This window comes from Cervus canadensis, chromosome 16 (assembly GCF_019320065.1).
Source record: "Cervus canadensis isolate Bull #8, Minnesota chromosome 16, ASM1932006v1, whole genome shotgun sequence".
NCBI classification, from domain to species: domain Eukaryota; kingdom Metazoa; phylum Chordata; class Mammalia; order Artiodactyla; family Cervidae; genus Cervus; species Cervus canadensis.
The window spans coordinates 9466387-9481750 of NC_057401.1; the positions used below are offsets into that span (position 1 = coordinate 9466387).

General features: G+C 36.3%; 1 protein-coding gene across 4 annotated transcripts in view; it reads right to left on the reverse strand.

The window, feature by feature from the left end:
* Positions 1 to 482: 482 nt before the first annotated feature.
* Positions 483 to 15364, reverse strand: part of BDP1 (B double prime 1, subunit of RNA polymerase III transcription initiation factor IIIB) — a 78714-nt gene continuing 63832 nt past the window's right edge. For 3 of the 4 annotated variants that reach the window (XM_043489244.1, XM_043489243.1, XM_043489246.1), the window contains 4 exons: positions 11831 to 11870; positions 9829 to 10093; positions 7783 to 8029; positions 483 to 3222 (listed from right to left, as the gene is read on the reverse strand). In XM_043489244.1, coding sequence (XP_043345179.1) covers positions 3091 to 3222; positions 7783 to 8029; positions 9829 to 10093; positions 11831 to 11870 — 684 coding nt within the window. In that variant the 3' untranslated portion in view covers positions 483 to 3090. The remainder of the gene's footprint in view (positions 3223 to 7782; positions 8030 to 9828; positions 10094 to 11830; positions 11871 to 15364) is intronic. The other variant, XM_043489245.1, reaches the window with a different exon arrangement.

Here is a 15364-nt window from a genome sequence, read left to right on the forward strand (position 1 = left end):
ATTACAATACAATACAAATACTGAATATGAAAACCCAAATTATGATAAATATATTGGGAGAAAGCAGGAAAAGAGTGGGGAGGAGTTTTAAGAAAACAAAAAATCCTTTTATACCAGACAAAAAGTATAAAAGTCTGGTCAGACAATGTCAGAAGTCTAGGTTTATATCCATAACTGAAGTTTCCCATTTGCCTTTCTCTCCAGAAAAAGAAAAAAGAGATTGAGTTCTTTTATCTAAAATTTCATTGCATGAGGAGCAAATCAAAAAGTAAGCAACTTTTCATATGTCCCAAATGTGGGGAAAGTCTATTCTTTATTCTTGTAAAATCAAAATAATATCCTCCACAGCATAAATGAAAGAAAAAATTAACTTCCAATTATACTATATTTTTGTGGAAGTATAAACTGTACTTCTAAGACTATTTTTCGTTCACTAACACATTAATATCTTTATTGTCATTTGAAAAAAAGGACACAACAAATAATATAAAATAACTTTTATTTACATAATTTACATCTACAGAATATAACTGCTTTCTTTAGAACAAGAAAATTTACAATGACAGATATTGCTTTTTGTCAAAGACTTCGTCAAGCAAGATAGTATACATGGTGACCTATATTTCAAAAAACATGGTGGTAAGCAGTGGATATTCATATTTTTATCTGTGCCTCAATCATTTACCAACAATTAGGCTTTTAAGTCATCATGTTGATCACTTGCTAAGATATAAGTGATCCGGAGGAAAAGTCAAGAAAAAAATAAAGACCTTTAATCATATCTCTTTGAAAATTTATAAAATACAAATTCTTCACATGATCTTTATATGAGTCAGATTAAACACAGGAGTGAACAAGTTTTTCCCCTTTATAAGGTAAAGACACTGATTTTCTTTCTCTAAGAGTAGTTTTAAGGATATAACTGTAGGAGAATTTAGCTGACTTGATTCTCTAATGCAATGAATGCCCAAAGATAAAATTATCCTTTATACAGTAAGAAGTTACATCTTCCACAAAATTAACTCATTGTAGATGAACAAGAGACAGATGTTAACAAATTTAAAGTGATAGTAAACAAGGGATAAAATCATAGTTTAGCTATGACAACCTAACACCTAAACTAACATGAACTAAAAAAACCTTTTCAGAATATGAGACTTTTAAAATTTATAAAAATGGCATTTAAAATAGCAATGTGATTACAACCATGATTTTTGTAACATATTAATCACATGAAATAAATAAATGCATATCTGTAGAGAATTTCCTTATAAATCCTCCTTTATGACAAAAAAGTTTAAACTGTAAATTTCACTATAAGGCAATGAATAAGAAATGTTCTAATATCAATTGTTTTAATAAATTAGGATTACTGTTATACTTGCCAAGCCAAATCCACTTTTACTAGTGAACCTGAAAACTGGTCACCATTTTTTTCAATCTACAAACATAATTAGACATTAAAATATCTTCCCAACTGAAATACTGATTTCATAATGCAATCAAGAGTTTTAATTGTTAGGCACAACTCATAATTCCAGTGACAAATATCTCACAGGCAATGACATGAGCACCTTAAAGTAAGGAAACTACCGTCTAACACAGGGTCAGACTAAAGACCCAATCCATCTACGCCCGTCATGTGAGTGTCGTCTGTGGCTGTTTTCATACTTAAATGGCAGAGTTGAGTAGTTACCACAGAGGGCATCTGGCCCACAAATTCGAAAATATTTTTGCAGAAAATGTTTCTGATTCCTGATCCAAGGTATTATTAACCCAGAGGGCTTTTCATATAAAAGAATAAATCTGTTTTTTTCAGAAGTTTAATTTGAACCCCAGAGATTTGCTTGGGTGATAAAGGAATTACCTATGTAAATCACAAAATTTAAACCCAAACCATAAATTCATATTGATGATAATCACTGACTTAATAAAGGCTTATTGTTATCTTATTTTCTGTTTTTAACATCTCAATTATGTTCTGTCCATAAAGACCTACATACTTAGGTTCTTAAGGAGAGTTTAATAGGGGAAAGAAAACTAACAAGAGATTGTTTTTTAAAAAAGGAATGTGTGTATGTGAGCATATGTTTATGTAATGGAGACTAGTTTTGTATGGAAATTTGCCTCATAAATAAGGTTAAGGTTTTCTTTTTCCCATACAAATCCTGAGATTATCTAAGAAATAAGAAAAACAAAAAATTCACAGTACAAAGTCAATATACTGAACTATGAGAAAAAAATGTATTCAAACATATATACTATCCAAATACTTTAGTTATAACACTTTAAATATCTTTAAAATTAAAGCGGGAAAGGAGACAAACATGAATTTGTTAATGCCTTCTTTACCCATAATCTCAGGGGTAAAAAATTAAAACTGAATCTTCTTTTAAATAAAAAATTTAAAAATAAATAAGCTTTTTGATGTTTTATCTTTATAAATAGTAAGTTTAAATACTAGTTCTTCAATTAGGACTAATGTTACATCAATATGAATTAGAAAAATACACATTTTTCAGTCAAATAGATGATAATAGAAAAGTTTTTAACAGTTACCATACTAAACTGGAGTTTCACAATTTCCTTTCATATATTTAGAGGCAAATGAAAAGGCTTTCACCATACTAAAAAACCAAAATAAAAAAAAACCCAAACCCCAAAAAATCCTAAAACAAAAACAAAAAACCCTAAGCCAACATAAAAAAACCTTCACAAAAGGTTCTCTAAACGTTAAATACAATCCACTTCCAAATACATCAGCACTGTGATTTACAGACATCATCCACAACATTCAAAGATGTTCACGTGTGTTCAATACAGAAAGTCAAAATGTAAACAAGACCTGTTATTTCTGGCTGAGAAAGCAGTCTTAACTGGTTGATATTTCCAAAATGCTGAGCCAACCAGAATGAAAAGGACCCCAGCAATGTTTTTCACTGATTATAAAAGCTTCAAATCAAGCTGAATAAATACTCAAAATCAACCTAAAGAAAAACTGCCAGTGATGCTTCTTTCTAAATACTGCTTTGCTGACATAACTGATTATGGAAATCCTAGACTTAAAAAAAAAATTTTAAAGGCTATTTTCTATTCCGGTTCATCCACTTCAATAAAGATATCATTAAAGAAATATTCAGAGACTGTGGTTGGCTCCTCTTCAGGTACCCGGTTTTGGCCACCTTTACATTCTCCTTTCGGTAAGGGACGATTAGAAGAAACCTAAAAAGATAATAAAAGTAAGTATGCAATATAACATTTATATTGATAGTGGTAGTCTAAATTGATACCTGTTTGATAAGCAATATAGCAATAAGTACTCACTCACTCAGTCTCTCAGCAATGTATGACTCTGCGACCCCACGGACTATAGCCCACCAGGCTCCATTGTCCATGAAATTTTCCAGGCCAGAATATTGGAGTGGGTTGCCATTTCCTACTCAGGGGATCTTCCTGACCCAGAATAGAACCTGTGTCTCCTGCACTGGCAGGCTGATTCTTTACCACTATAAGAGCTTTAAATATGTTTATACTCACTGACCCAATAATTTAATTTCTGTGCTGTTATATTAAGGAAATAATCCTAAACATAGTAAGAGATCAGCTTTGCAGCATTAGTTATAATAAAATTAAAATCAGCAAATATACTAGACATAACTAGATTAACTGTAGTGTACATGTTTATTACTTCATTCAAATTTCTGTGAAAAAAATTAATAATATAGAAAATATACTATTAAATCGAAATGAAAACATTTTAATGACCAAAACAGGACCCATGAAACAGAATAGTACATAAGGAAATATCACAAATCAAAGCAATTCTATCAAAAATTAGCATACTTATAAATCTAGAAAAATTAAGATGGCATGGTATTGGCACAGGAACAGACATGAATATCAACAAAATAGAAGACTAGAAATATCCCTAACACATATGGATGGAAATTCAGTATCTGATAAAACTGATATTTCCCAAAAAAACTGAGAAAAGGTGGATAATCCAATAAATAATATTGGACAACTGTATAACTATCTCACAAAAACGAAATCAGACCTATTATACTTCACCATTACAAGTTCTAGATGGATCAATAAACTTAATCGTAAAAACATTTTAAAAAATTGACCACAGAGGCTTCCCTGGTGGCTCAGTGGTAAAGAATCCACCTGCAATGCAGGAGACACAGGCTCAACCCCTGGTCCAGGAAGACCCCACGTGCCGCGGGACAACCAGGCCTGCACGCGGCAACCATGAGCCCACGCACCAGGCCAGCTGAAGCCGCGCCCTCTAAGCCCGTGCGGGCACCGAGGGCTCGGCCCAAGGAGAAGCCCACACTCCACCACCAGAGAGCGGCCCCCGTCGCCGCAACGAGAGAAAACCCTATGCAGCAACGAAGATCCAGCCTAGCCAAAAACAAAATCAATTTTAAAAAAATCTACTGTAAAGTACCATAGGAAAATGGTTTATAATCTTAGGGTGGGGGAGAGAGTGTGAAGGAAGGACATGAAAGCCACAAACCACAGCAGACTGACAGATTCATGTCCATAAAAATAAAAAATATCTCACGGCACAAACCACCATATACAAAATCAAAAGATAAATGCCACAGAGGGACAAAAAACTGCAACCTATATCACATTAAATCTATGAAGAAGACAAAAAATGAACATTAATAATATACTACTGTGAGCGAAAAGGCTCTCTCATCCATTGCTGCTAAGAACTGAAACTGATATAATCCCTACGGAGAATAATCAGGCAATGTCTGTCAAAAGAATAATTATTCCTTTAGACCAGCAATTCTATTTCTAGGAATTTAACCTTTAAATGTGAAAAATGGCCTACTTATAAATGAGTTGTTTTAATTAGGAATAATCTAAATGCCTATGTGTGAGACCAGTATCACTCTATGGTACACCCAAACAATGGAATATTACATAATCATTAAAAACAATGAGGGCACTTATTACTGAAAAAAAAGGAAAATTTATGTCCACACAAAAAGTTGCACGCAGAAGTTCACAGCTTTATTTATAATAACAAACTCTGAAAACCACCTAGATGTCCTTTGGTGGCTAAATGGATAAACAAAGCTGGTATATCCATACTATGAAATACTATCCAGCAGTAAAAAGGAACAAACTATTGATACATAAAACCATCTGGATGACTCACTACTGAAAAGACACCAATCCCAAATACATGATTCCATTTATAAAACGTTCTTGGGGTGACACACTTTTTAAAAGAGGAATACACAATTATTTTACTTACTTATTTGGCTGCAGCCAGTCTTAGTTACGGCACACAGGATCTTCAGATGCAGCATGAGAACTCTTAACTGTGCCCTGCGGGATCCAGTCCCCGACCAGGGATCGCACCAGGGCCCCCCAGCATTGGAAGCACAGAGTCCCAGCCACTGGACCACCAGGCAAGTCCCAGAAAGACACATTTACTGGAAACCAGGATGCCAGAAAATAGAGATGGTGGGGGTGGCCGGGAAGTGGGCGTGTCTGTAAAAGGGCTAAACGAAAGGTCCCTCCAGTGACAGAACTGTTCTGTCTCTTGACTGTCGTAACGTCACTATGGTGGTTGTGATACTGGAGGAGAGTTTCATTAAGATGTTCCCACTGGGGATAACTGCGTGAAGGGTAGATGGGATCCCTCCGTATAGTTGTTTATAACTGCATGTTAAAACTCCATGATAATCTATAAATATCTCAAAATAAAAAGTTAATAATTCAATTTTTTTTTTAAACAGAGCAAAGGACTTCCCTGATGGTCCAGTGGCTGGGACTCTGTGCTCCCAATGCAGGGGCCCAGGTCCAATTCCTGGTCAGGGAATTAGTTCCTACATGCTTCAACTAAGAGTTTGCATGCTACAACTAAAGATCCCGCATGCTGCAACAAAGATCTGGTGCAGCCAAATACATAAATTTTTTTTTTTTTAAAAAGAGAGAGAGAGCAAGAGAGAGGAAGCCTTTTATCTACTGTTTTGTAATGTCTCCAAGTCACACTGCTACACAAGAAAAGCGAAGAAGAGGTGATATGCCATTATTTATATAAAAAAAGAAGAAAAATGTTTATATTTGTATATATTAAAATGTCTCTGGAAAAGTAAACCAAAATCTGATAATACCACATACCTGCAGAAGGGACGAATTACAAAGCTAAAGGACAGATGTGGGAACTATTTTACTATAAACTCTCTTTTGTAAGTTATGCATTTTAAAACATGTGGAATATGTTAGTAAAAAAAAACAAAGTAGCAATTTGAAGATAATATTTAGATTAAATGCTTGCCTCACCCTATACACCAAAGTCAATAACCATGACTAAAGTTAAAGTTTTAAAACTGATTATTCAAAATTTTATACCTCTGGAGAAAAACTTTTAATCATAAAAGTAATTTAATAACTTACCAAGAAATGAGTAATAGATTTAACTAAACATTTAAAAGTTCGTGTAACAAAATTTTAAAAAGTAAATAAACTTGGAAAAAATACTTGTAGTAAAGAGTTAAAAGGTATGTGGCTTATTTACATGCGTGTAAAGATCTCATACAAAAGAAAACTACTGAGATTCCAAGAGCTATAAATCAGCAAAAAACAAAACAAAACAAAAGCAATTTAAAAAGAGACAGAAACAGAATCTAGTAAATATATGGGGGGAAAAAACCAACTCACTAATAACTGAAAAAATGCAAATTTTAAAATTGAAATGACAGGAGTTCCCTGGTGGTCCAGTGGTTAAGAATCTGCCCACCAATGCAGGGGACATGGGTTCAATCCCTGGTCTGGGAAGATCCTAAATGCTTTGGGGCAACTAAGCCCATGTGTCACAACTACCAAGTCAACGCTCTGGAGCCCAGGTTCCACAACAAGAGGAGCCCACACACAGCAACCATGGAGTAGGCCCTGGTTGCCTCCAAGAGAAAGCTCTCACACTGCAGCAAGACCCAGCAGAGCCAGAAATAAATAAATAAATAAGTTTTAGAAAATGAAATTACATTTCCACTCCTCCACCAGTATATTAAATAAGAAAAACAAGTATATTTTGAAGAGTAACATCTCAGGCTGGTAAGGATGTGGCCAAACTGGCACTGTTACACTTGGTAATTACTATTCTCCAAAGTAATTTGGCAACAATAATAAAGACTCATAAAATTCTGGTCTCAGAATATAATTGTAGCAAATAATATAAAATACTTTTAAAATGTTAAACATGTTCTTTACAAAAATACTCTTTCATTTGAGGATCCATGCTATCCAATAATAGTCACCAGCCTTTTCTTTGTTGAGATAAGTTACCCCAATATTCTTCCAAAGTATTTGATGTAAGTTCCCAGATTTTTCTGCCCTAGTACTTGCTTTAGAATGCACAGAAATGAAACATGCAAGCAAATTTTAATTTAACTGTTCCTTGAATTCCTGTAGGTGTCAGGACATTTCTCCTCAAGGAAATAAAATGCAAGCACTGCTTTATTTTGCTTCCACAAAAGGAGCCAAAAGGTCAAAAGGATCTTTGCAGTAAAGGACTGGCAATTAAGTGTTCATTTATGGTTATTTCAATGGCTCTGTACTAAACTAGCTATAACTTTCTAATTCAGCACCTTATCTTCTTCCAATAAGTAGGGGAGGATAGGGAGGAGATGGATTGGAGTTGCTCTGCAATAATTTCTGACATCCAGATGAAGAAAGCAATTACCATGTCTTTCCTAGTTGAATCTGATAACCAATCCATTCTATACAAATAAATAAAGAACAGTTATCACATACCTGAGTTGCTGAACTATCATTATTCGTAGGTTGAGTATTGTCAACAACACTTCGAGATGGAACATCAGAGGACTCTTGAGTTTTTTTCTGGCTTACACTAGGCAGATTAGATCTTTTCAAATTTTGTCTTGATACAGGTATAACAGGTTTTAGGCGTTTCTTACTATGAACCTGCGTAGGTTCATCAGAGTCCAAGCTATTCTTTGAACATATTAAAGACAAAAATCCCAGGGGTCTTCTGCCAGGTCTAGAAATGCAAATGTAAAGATATTCAAGAATATCCAGAAAGACACATTCTTTTATTTTTTTTAAAGTCACTAAATTTTTCATAGGCAATTATAGTAAAGAAACTAAAAGCAGGAATGTACAAAATTTTATAGGACAACATCAATACCTGTATAATTAAACTTTTTTCTCTTGCCCTGCTGCCCAGCCATTGGGATCTTAGTTCCTGCACCAGGGATCAAACTCACGCTCCCTACATTGGAAGTTTGGAGTCTTAACCACTGGACTGCCAGGGAAGTCCCAGAAAGACACACTCTTAACCAACTTCTTTCCATGAATGCTAAACTGGCACATGTGATACCACATGAGTGGCTCATCTTGGAAGCGCTGATACCACCAGGTACTGAGAACCACTGTGCCGTGACGCACACTTGTGACGGAGGCCAAAGCTTTCTCTAGAGTAGCACTTATCAAGCTTAGACGTGCATACAAATCGCCTGGGGAGCTTATTAAAACGAGGATTCCAACTGAGTTGATGAGGAGTGGGGCCTGAGTTCTGTATTTCTATTGAGTTCTCAAATGATGTCCCTGCTATTGGTTCCAGGACCACATTTTGAGTAGGAAGACTCCAGAGTAGGGGCCAGCAAGCTATGATCTACATGCCAAATGCAGTCCACCAACCAATTCTATAATTAAGTTTATCGCAACAGAGCATGCTTATTTGTTTATGTATATATGATTATATAATCACAATATACTATGTAATGCTCTATAGAACCCTTGTTCTAAAACACTGCTTCTCAACTGGTTTAACCCAAACTCCCATGACTATTTTAAGCACATTCCTAATTCCAGAAAAGATGTAGTTTATATAACAAAGAGAACAGGTTTGTTAAATATGCTTTTTCAAGTTATATATGTCCTTCCTCCCACTTTCCTTTAGTGGAGACTGGTACATATCCTCCCGTCTTCAATTCACCAACACCACATTAATGATTTGAATGCTGCTGCTAAGCCAGCAGATGTCCATAACCCAGCAGACTTGTTTCTAGTAAGAGGAAATAATGTGGGAGAAGCTGGTTTGGGCTTAAATTCCACACTTACTCTTACAGGGAGAAAGCGAGAGCTGACCTCTGTGGTATGCCACAAGGGAGAGAAATGCACACGTTATCTGGGATTTCAATGAAACAACTTTCAGACCACTTCTCGTGGCAGCCCTATGTCTCACACCATCTACATCTGCACTGGGAGCTACTGTGTGGTAGAATAAATAATTATCAAAATAATAAGCATGAACAATCTGAAAGTGTGCAATCCTAAATTCTAAAGATCTTCTATCTAAAAGTCAAAGTTTCAGTACTTAAAGTCATGGCTGTCGTTTAGTTGGTAAGTCGTGTACGACTCTTGTGACCCCATGGACTATAGCCTGCCAGGCGCCTCTGTCCATGGGATTCTCCAGGCAAGAACACTGGGGTGGGTTGCCATTTACTTCTCCAGAGAATCTTCACAACCCAGGAACCAAACCTGGGTCTCCTGCATTGCTGGCAGATTCTTTACTGACTGAGCTATGAGGGAAGCCCTTACCTGAAAGTTAAGCTCTTGTCATATGGAATGTCCTCTGAAAGTGTCTGGTATTAACTCTATTTCCTTTGATGACACCTACTCCCTTTGTATTAGTGACAGAGACGTATGTTCACACAACACCATCCTTAGTACTGGACTTAGTCTTTATACATGTTACACCTATTCCATATAGGTTTAATTTATCCACTGAGAGCAAAATGTGGAGAGAAAGAAACATTAAAGATTTTCTCATGATACCTGGTTAGTGGGGTTTTTGAAGACGATGTGATGCTACCCATTTGTTCAGACTCAGAAGCAGCACAAGTTCTTTCTTCCTTATCAGACACCATTATCTCATCCTGAGGTAACTGAGATGCATTCTTTTCTTGTGTATCTGTTATTTTATCAAAAGATCCAGATCTGATACTCTGAGAAGTGGGTTCAAGTTGCTCTTTCTGAGGTTCTGAAATTGTCTGTATGCTTCCTGAGGTAGGGAAGATATCCTGTCCCTTGTAAGACTCCCCTTCAAAAAAGATAAAAATGGTAAGCACATATGTTGAAATTAATATTCAATTATACTGCAATATCTGAAGAAAACCCATGATTATTCTATCGTGAACCTACTTTGGTAAGCTAAATTAAAAATGAGTCAAGTTACTTGGACGATTAGGAATTTTTTTTTAATTTTATTTATTTTATTTTCAGCTGCACTGGGTCTTTGTTGCTGCGTGCAGGCTTTCTCTAGCTGTGCCAAGCAGGGGCCACTCTCTAGTTGCAGCACATAGGTTTCTCACTGTGGTGGCCGCTCAATGCAGAGCACAAGCTCTAGGGCACTTGGGCTTAGCAGGTGTCACATGCAAGCTCTAGACTGCCTGGATTTCAGCAGTTGTGGTGCAAGGCTTAGCTGCCCTTCAGCATGTGGGATCCTCCTAGACCAGGGATCGAACCTGTGTCCCCTGTACTGGCAAGCAGATTCCAAAGCACTGGACCACCAGGGATGTCCCAGGCATATTATAATGGGTAAAAGCTGTGGAACAGCTTCTATGTTCAGATATAAAATACTTATATCAATATATCGATATTTTGACTTAGAAAAGCCTTCTCCATAAATATTTCTTGAACTAGTAAAATGAAAAAGTTATCACTTTCTAATCAAAGGGTAAAACTAATGTCAGAATGGCCATCACCACAAAATCTACACACAATAAATGTTGGAGAGGGTGTGGAGAAAAGGGAAACCTCCTATACTGTCGGTAGGAATGTAAATTGGTATAGCCACTATGGAGAACATTATGGAGGTTCCTTAAAAAACAAAATATAGAGATACCATATAATTCAGCAATCCCACTTCTGGGCATATACCCAGAGAAACTGCAATTTGAAAAAATGTGTACCCCAATGTTCACTGCAGCATTATTTACAATAGCCAGGAAATGGAAGCAACCTAAATGTCTATCAATGGAGGAACAGACAAAGATACGGTACCTATATACAATGGAATATTACTCTGCCATTAAAAGGAATGAAATAATGCCATTTGCCACAAAATGGATGGACCTAGGGATGTCATATTGAGTGAAGTCAGACACAGAAAGACAAATATCACATGGTATCACTTATACGTGCAATCTACAAATGCACCTATTTACAAAACAGAAATAAGAGTCACAGATGTGGAAAATAAACTCATGCTTACCAAGGAGGAATGGGGGTGGGATAAACTGGGAGACTGGGGCTGACATATACATACTACTATACATAGAACTAGATAACCAATAGAAACCTACTGCACTGCACAGGGAACACCACTCAGCACTCTGTAATGACCTGCATGCGAATAAAATCTGAAAGTGGAGATCTGTATACGCGTAACAGACTCACTGCGCTGCACCGCAGAGTGACACAGCACTGAAACCAACTGCACCTCAACACAAATTAACTAAACACAAACAAGGGCAAGGCTAACTAAGGACCCACAGAGACTCCCTTACACACGGCTTTCCAATTCGTTCAGTGTTACCTGTTGAGCTTCTACAGGAAATCCTGGAGTTACACGGTTTTTTATTAAATATAGGATGAAAATAGCTTTTCAGGGCTATCAAAGTGCTAAACCTAAGATCTCAGACCAAAAAAAAAAAAAAACCACCCTCTAATAATAAAGGCTTGATTCTTAGAGAAAAATGAACAAGACTCATCTTCTATCCCAAATTTAAATGATACTTATGAGGGGTACTACGCAAAATGCAATCATTTCACTCACCTGTTTCCTCCAAAACATTTGTTAATTCCTTTGAACACACCTGTTTTAAGAAAATTTTTAAAAAAATTATAGTTGTCAAAATTGATTTTATTTCCTTTCTTTAGAAAAAAAAACTTTTTTTTCCCCCCACTTTTTTAGCTGCACTGCAAGGCATGTAGAACTTTCTGGACCAGGGAATGAACCATCACCTCCCGCAGTATAAGTGCAGTCTTAACCCCTAGACTACCAGGGAAGTCCTCCTTCTTTCTATCTTAAGTAAAGAAAATCTCCTACAAAGCACTAGGGTCAGACATGTTTCAGAGGATTTCTATCAAACATTTCTATCAAACATTATGAAATCATTATGATAGATGTTTCTATCAAACATCTATCAAACACTGCAGCTACTATTTAAATTATTCTGTAGCATAACAGAAGAGGAAAACAAATGCCTTTTACAAATCAAACGTAATATTGATCCAACTAAGCAGTTTTACATCAGTGAAAAAATATCAAATCAAGTATTACCAGCATAATTTAGCAGCACATCAAAAGACTAAAACATCATAATCAAACAGAGTTTGGGAATCCCCTGGCAGCCCAGCCATTAGGACTTCACATTTTCACTGCCGAGGGCATGGGTTCAATCCCTGGTTGGTGGAACAACATCTCATAATCTGGCACAGCCAAAAAGTTTGTTTCAGGAATGTAAAGATGATTCAATATTTTAAAACATTAACACAAATCAACCAATCTGAAGAGAAAAATAGCATCATCTCTCTATTTGTAGGCAAAGCATGAAATAGTATCACTCTTGGGGAAAAAAAAAAACACACAAAATTGAATAGACAGGTATTTTGTTAACAAAATATTAACTACTGCAGTCCAAAAGCCAGCATCCCATTTCATAAACATTGGAAGTATTCCCACTGAAGTCAGGAATAAGAAAAAGATGTCCAATATCAGGACTGTTTTTCTGATTTTTTTAAAGTTATAGTTGCGAATATAATTAGAAAAAGAGAAATTCAAGGTGTAAAAAGTAGAAGAGAAGAATTAAAATTATATTTGCAGATGATATAACTCTTTACTTAGAAAACTCAAGAGAACCAACTGAAAAAATATTACACACAATGAGGGGAATTCAGTAAAGCATTCTAGATTCAAAGAACTTTTAATTTTAATGATAACAACAACAAAAAAGGATGAAATTCTTAGATACAGCCCAGGAGGAAATAAGCCAGATTTAAATGAAGAAAAACGTAAAACACCATTAAGAGACAGACACAAAAGAAGTCTTAAAGAAATGGAAAGACACAGTGTTTCTGGATAGGTACATTCAGCATCACATTTATGATGTCAGTTTTCTCTGTGTTAATCCATCAACGTAGCATGATCCTAACACAAGCACCAACAGGATTTTTTTTTTTAAGCTCCAGATAAGCAAATGCTAACATTAATATAAACTTTAAAACATAATAAGCAACTAGGGAGATCTTGGAAAAAGGAGAAAATTGTATTGGGGGTCAGGGAGGAGAACAGACTGTTCCTTTAAGATATTAAAGCACCTAAAAGCTACAATGATTTTAAAACAGTGTGAAACTGGCCCTAGAACAAATAGGTAAATCAATGCAGAAGAAAGGAAAATTTAGGAATATACCCAAATATTTATGGGACTTTAATATCTGACAAAAGTGGAATTTAATTTTTAATTTTTTTTTCAAAACTACACCTTTATTTTATTTTTTGGTTTTGCGGTGCAGCACACAGGATCTAATTTCCCCAACCAGGTACTGAACCTATGCCTCCTGCAATGGAAGCATGGAGTTTTAACCACCAGACCACCAGGGAAGTCCCCAAAAGTGGAATTTTAAATCAGTGGAGAAAAGATGAGCTCTTCAATAAATGATGCTGGGACAAACAGGTATCTGGGGAAAATTAACTTGTTTCCACTGTTCTTAAAACCAAAATAAATTCTAAACATATCAATGATATTAATTAGAAGAATTTATATCAATTTCAAGGTAGACTTTCAGTGTATAACATAATCTCCACAGGCATACATAAAAAGACTAATTAAAAAAAAAAAAAATTTTTTTTTGAGTTTGCAGGATATCAGTTCCCCTACCAGGAATTGAACCTGGGTCCTAGCAGTGAGAGCGCCAAGTTTTAACCATTGGACCATCAGGGAATTGCCCAAAAGACTAATAAGTTTGACTACAGAAAAATAAAAATCGTCTGCATATCTAAGTGCAATGTATATACATTCTAGAATTTGAAATTATAACTTCGACTTTTTAGAAAATAAAACTCTCAAATAGGCCCAACAGACACTATACATCCTTTTTTTAAGATTTAGTCACTCCAAAGTACATCTATCATTTTTTAACATGTGTGCTTTGCTCAGTCATGTCTGACTCCTTGCGACTACACAGACTATAACCTGCCAGGCTCCTCTCTGTCCATGGAATTTTCCAGGCGAGAATACTAGAATGGGTTGCCATTTCCTTCTCCAGGGGATCTTGCCGACCAGGAATAGAACCCAAGTCTCTTGCGTCTCCTGCACCGGCAGGCAGGTTCTTTACCACTGAGCCACTTGGGAAGCCCGTCATTTGTTAAACAGCATATTATAAACTGGTGGCATAATTTTGCATATAATGATATGCTATGGTCTTTTTTCCATGCCATTAAATATACTTTTAAAATAAAATGAAACAATGTCTGCATAGAATGCTGACAAAATGTTGAAACTGGATGACAGATACATAGGGATACACTACACTAGCAATAAAAAAGGCTGAGCACCGAAGAACAGATGCCTTCGACCTGTGGTGCCGGAAAAGACTCTTGAGAGTCCCTTGGACTGCAAGGAGATCAAATGAGTCAATCCCAAACAAAATCAACTCTGAACATTCATTGGAAGGACTGATGCTGAAGCTGGAGCTCCAAAACTCTGGCCACCTGACGTCAACAGCCGACTCATTGGAAAAGACCCTGATGTTGGGAAAGACTGAAGGCAAAAGGAGAAGGGGATGACAGAGGATGAGATGGTTGGATGGCATCACTGACTCAGTGGACATGAGTTTCAGCAAACTCCAGGAGACAGTGAAGGACGGGGAAGCCTGGTGTGCTGCAGTCCATGGGGTTGCAAAGAGCAGGACACGACTGAGCAACTGGACAACAACTACCTTTTTAAATGTCTCGAGACTGTCATATTAAAAAGTTAAGCAAAAAAGTCTCCAGAAGAAAATCACAAAAAGTAGAATTAAAAGACAACAACCTGAAGGAACTTCCCTGGTGGTCCAGTGCAAGGGCTGAGGATTCGATCCCTGGTCAGGGAACTAAGATCCCACAGGGACGCTCATGTGCATGGCAGCTCTGCTTGCACACCACAGCTAGAGAAGCCCTATGCAAGCTGCAATTAGAAAAAGCCCCCTCACTGCAACGAAGACCCAGCGCAGCCAAAAAAAAAAGACAGCAACCTGAGAAAAATAAATTTGCAACTCATATCACAAATATTCAAAATAGACGGTTCCTCTAAATCTATAAGATAAAGAT